This window comes from Bos taurus, chromosome 5 (assembly GCF_002263795.3).
Source record: "Bos taurus isolate L1 Dominette 01449 registration number 42190680 breed Hereford chromosome 5, ARS-UCD2.0, whole genome shotgun sequence".
Taxonomy (NCBI): Eukaryota; Metazoa; Chordata; class Mammalia; order Artiodactyla; family Bovidae; genus Bos; species Bos taurus.
Window position 1 is genome coordinate 58448025 of NC_037332.1, and position 4246 is coordinate 58452270.

Here is a 4246-nt window from a genome sequence, read left to right on the forward strand (position 1 = left end):
TTGAATGATCTAGTGGTTTCCCCTATTTTCTTCAATGTAAGCCTGTATTTTGCAATAAGGAGCTGATGATCTGAGCCGTAGTCAGATCCATGTCTGTTTTTCTGACTGTATAGAGCTTTTCAATCTTCAGTTGCAAAGAATATAATCAATCTGATTTAAGTTTTGATGATTTTGTGACATCCATGTGTAGAATCATCTCTTGTGTTGTTGGAAGAGGGTGTGTGCTAACCAATGTGTTCTCTCTATGAAACTCTGTTAGCCTTTGTCATAGGAAATTTTGTCCTCCAAGGCAGGTATCTCTTGACTTTGTACTTTTGCATTCTAATCCCCTATGATGAAAAAGACATGTTTTTGTTGTTGTTGTTGTTAGTTCTAGAAGATCTTGTAGGTCTTCATAAAATCAGTCAACTTAGCTTCTTAAGCATTGGTGGTTGGGGCATAGACTTGGATTAAGGGAAGGCTTGATTATGATTAAAATGTTACTAGTAAAGTTGAGAAAATATTTATTCTTTCATTATGACCAGTCAACTACTTTTTTTTCTTACTTCTTTAAAAAGAATTCAATCTTTTTGATGAATTTCTGCAAAGCTTCCTTTACTTGCTTATTTCTTAGAGTATAAATAAATGGGTTCAACATTGGTGAAATAGAAGAAATGAGAAGAGAGACTCCTTTATTAAGAGCCATGTCTTTCTTGGCTGAAGGTTTGATATAGATGAAGATGCAGCTGCCATAACTGATGGAAACTACAACTATGTGGGAAGAACAGGTTGAAAAGGCTTTTTTCCTTTGCTGAGAAGAAGATAATCTTAGAATTGTCATGATGATATACATGTAGGACAGAATAACACACACGAGGGTCATGATGAAAGTCAAGACAGCACACACTAGAATAATTCTCTCTATGAACCATGTGTCTGAGCATGATATCTTTAGAAGGGGAGCGGCATCACAGAAAAAATGATCAATGACATTAGAGTCACAGAATTCCAGATTGAGGCCCAGGCTAAGTGGCGGAATGATGATTAACAAACCAGCCATCCAGCAGCTGATAATAAGCCTGTGGCAGACTCTGTTATTCATGATGGTTACATAATGCAGGGGTTTGCAGATAGCCACATAGCGGTCAAAGGACATAGTGGCCAGAAGAAAAAATTCCGTTATCCCAAAAAGGTAAGTAAAAAATACTTGAATAGCGCAAGCAGTGTAGGTAATGGCCTTGTTACCAGTTGATATATTGTACAGAAATCTGGGAATACAGGCAGTTGTGAATGAGATTTCCAAGAAAGAGAAATTTTGGAGAAACAAGTACATGGCTGTCCTGAGATGGCCATCTGTGAGGGTGAGGAAGATAATGGTCAGGTTCCCAGCTACACTCAACATGTAGGTGAAAAAAAGAAAGATGAAAGCTAGAACTTTCATTCGTGGGTCATCAGTCAGTCCCAGCAGGATGAATGTTGTTACTGTGTGGTTTCTCATCAAGGATTTCTGCTTTTGCCCAGTCGTCTGGAAAAATTCAGAGACACTTGAAAAGAGTGTAATGAAGCCAAAATGAGTGCTCAATACTGGCTATAGATGACAGGCAAACTGACTTGACTGTCTTGAAATGAATATCTTGTCTATGAGTAGTATTTTATTTTATATATGTTAATAGCTATTGTATTTTCATTCTTGCCTCATCTTTCAATCAGATAATTTTATCTTTGTTCCTAATATTTTTGGCTTAGTCTGTCTATCCATAAGTTATGAAAGCTAGTGGTAAAATACTTTGTAATACTAGGACTTTTTTTCTAAGGTTATTCTTTAACTTTTACTAATTAATTATAAAAATACCAACTTCAATTGTTTTCAGGGTTCATTCATGCCTCCAGGGCTTGGGATTTCCCTTTGTCAATCAACAATTAAGAAATTTCCCCTGCAGAATGGAATTATTTTATGTGATTTAACTTTTTTTCCTGTCTTAGAGCAAACATTTTAAATGTGCTCTTAAAAAATAGAGTAAATATACTCCTTTCTAATGATGCAAGGAGTAAGGCTCAACTCTTTGCCCAGATTTATAGTGTTTCCAACTAAACTCCAGGGTTTACAGCTACTATCATACACAAGGAAATAGTTTTGGTTTATTCTTTGCTCGAAGGCTGAAAGCTTTTCCAAGTGAGGGGCTACCCAGGTACAACCATGGCAGATAAATTTGAGATGCTGTGAACAGTTTGACAGCTTAACTACCTTCCCTTCTCCTAGCTGTGAGCACTTAAGACATAACTGTGATACTGAACTCAGCCTTTCACATTCCAGTCAGTTTATCAGTGTTCTAAAAAATAAAATTGTGTCTTTTTCGATCATTAATACAGTTCATTACATGAAACTCAGTTTTTCCTAGATGTTATAAATCAGAGTTTGAGAAAGTAATTGACCTAGGATGTAACTGATTAATTTCTCATTTTTTAAAACATTCTAATAAATCAGTATTTTTAAAGAAAGAGAGGGATGTCAAAATAGATGATAAATTATCAGACTGTATGACCTTTTTATGGGAGAGATGATCTTATTTGTATGTGTTAATGTGTATATATTTTTGTTTATGTTGTGATCAAGGATAAGGTAGGTGCTTATTGTCTTGATATAGCTCAAATTGTACTTTACAATTAATGCTTAAAAATAATTTGTCCTTAATTTAACTTTGGAAGGATAATAAATTTTAAAACTGACATACAATAAATAATTTTTGTTTCATTAAGAAATATCAAAATATACACTAAGAGTTCTGACTTGATAAACACAAATATAATGTATTTCTTACATAGTAATCTATGACCATTTCTTACTAAGAATACTGAAAATAAAAACTTTATCATACTTACTTTTTGCTAGTCAGTCATAACTTCAGGTGATTGTTTAGCAACATTGGTACTTAAGGCTAAAATTAATTTGTGCCTTTCTGTTCTCTCTTGCTCATAACTTCACTCTATATGCTGTTTGGTATTGCATAAGTCTTTCTATTATTCATCACCAAAAATTAAAACAATTTCCTCACAAATCACTCTGGCTATTATAATCCTAGGAGATAATTTCTTTTTCTGCCTGTACCTGAAATAAAAAGCAGTTCCAAGAGTTAAAAATTACTAAGAATTTTCTTAGCCTTTGGAGATATTTATATTCTGACTTCTCAGGGCAAAGAGAGTTTTGCACATTAACAAAGTTGGCATTTGCTTTATTTAGCATATTTATAACATAATGAATAAACAAAAGGGTCCTTAGAGGCCCAGATTCAATAAAATCACTATAGACTCTTTAGTGTCATAATGTTGGCAAAAAGCCTACAACATGCAGCTGTCAGGAGTAGTATCCTCAGAGGAGAGAAGATGAAACAGTTTAGAGATTGGTGCACAGGGAACAAAAATGAGATGATGCACTGCTCTAAATATTTTATGTTTATATTTATATTATCTAAATCATTTTGAAAATCAAAGAGCCCTGCTTTTCTCTTGTGTTTATTTATTTCATAAATAAATATTTCAGAAATTAACCCATAAAATGTATATCATATCCTAATAGATGGTGACTGCAGCCATGAAATTAAAAGATGCTTACTCCTTGGAAGGAAAGTTATGACCAACCTAAACAGCATATTAAAAAGGAGAGACATTACTTTGCCAACAAAGGTCCATCTCATCAAGGCTATGGTTTTTCCAGTAGTCATGTATGGATGTGAGACTTGGACTGTAAAGAAAGCTGAGTGCTGAAGAATCGATGCTTTTGAACTGTGGCATTGGAGGAGACTCTTTAGAGTCCCTTAGACTACAAGGAGACCCAACCAGTCCATTTTAAAAGAGATCAGTCCTGGGTGTTCTTTGGAAGGGATGATGCTAAATCTGGAACTCCAGTACTTTGGCCACCTCATGAGAAGAGTTTACTCATTGGAAAAGACTCTGATGCTGGGAGGGATTGGGGGCAGGAGGAGAAGGGGACAACAGAGGATGAGATGGCTGGATGGTATCATCGACTCAATGGACATGATTTTGGGTAAACTCCGGGAGTTGGTGATTGACAGGGAGGCCTGCCATGCTGTGGTCCATGGGGTTGCAAAGAGTTCTGTACATCAGTGTCTCTTTTGCTGTCTTGTATACAGGGTTATTGTTACCATCTTTCTAAATTCCATATATATATGTATTAGTATACTGTATTGATGTTTTTCTTTCTGGCTTACTTCACTCTGTACAATAGGCTCCAGTTTCATCCACCTCATTA

At 35.2% G+C, this 4246-nt stretch overlaps 1 protein-coding gene across 1 annotated transcript; it reads right to left on the reverse strand.

Moving 5' to 3' along the window:
- Positions 1-541: 541 nt before the first annotated feature.
- On the reverse strand, positions 542-1477 carry OR6C280 (olfactory receptor family 6 subfamily C member 280). The gene has a single exon (NM_001389790.1). The coding sequence runs from the start codon at positions 1475-1477 to the stop codon at positions 542-544; it is 936 nt and encodes a 311-aa protein (NP_001376719.1).
- Between the last annotated feature and the right edge of the window lie 2769 nt (positions 1478-4246).

Coding starts and splice junctions, on each gene's coding strand:
- OR6C280 (NM_001389790.1), bottom strand. CDS start 1,477: ATGAGAAACCACACAGTAACAACATTCATCCTGCTGGGACTGACTGAT.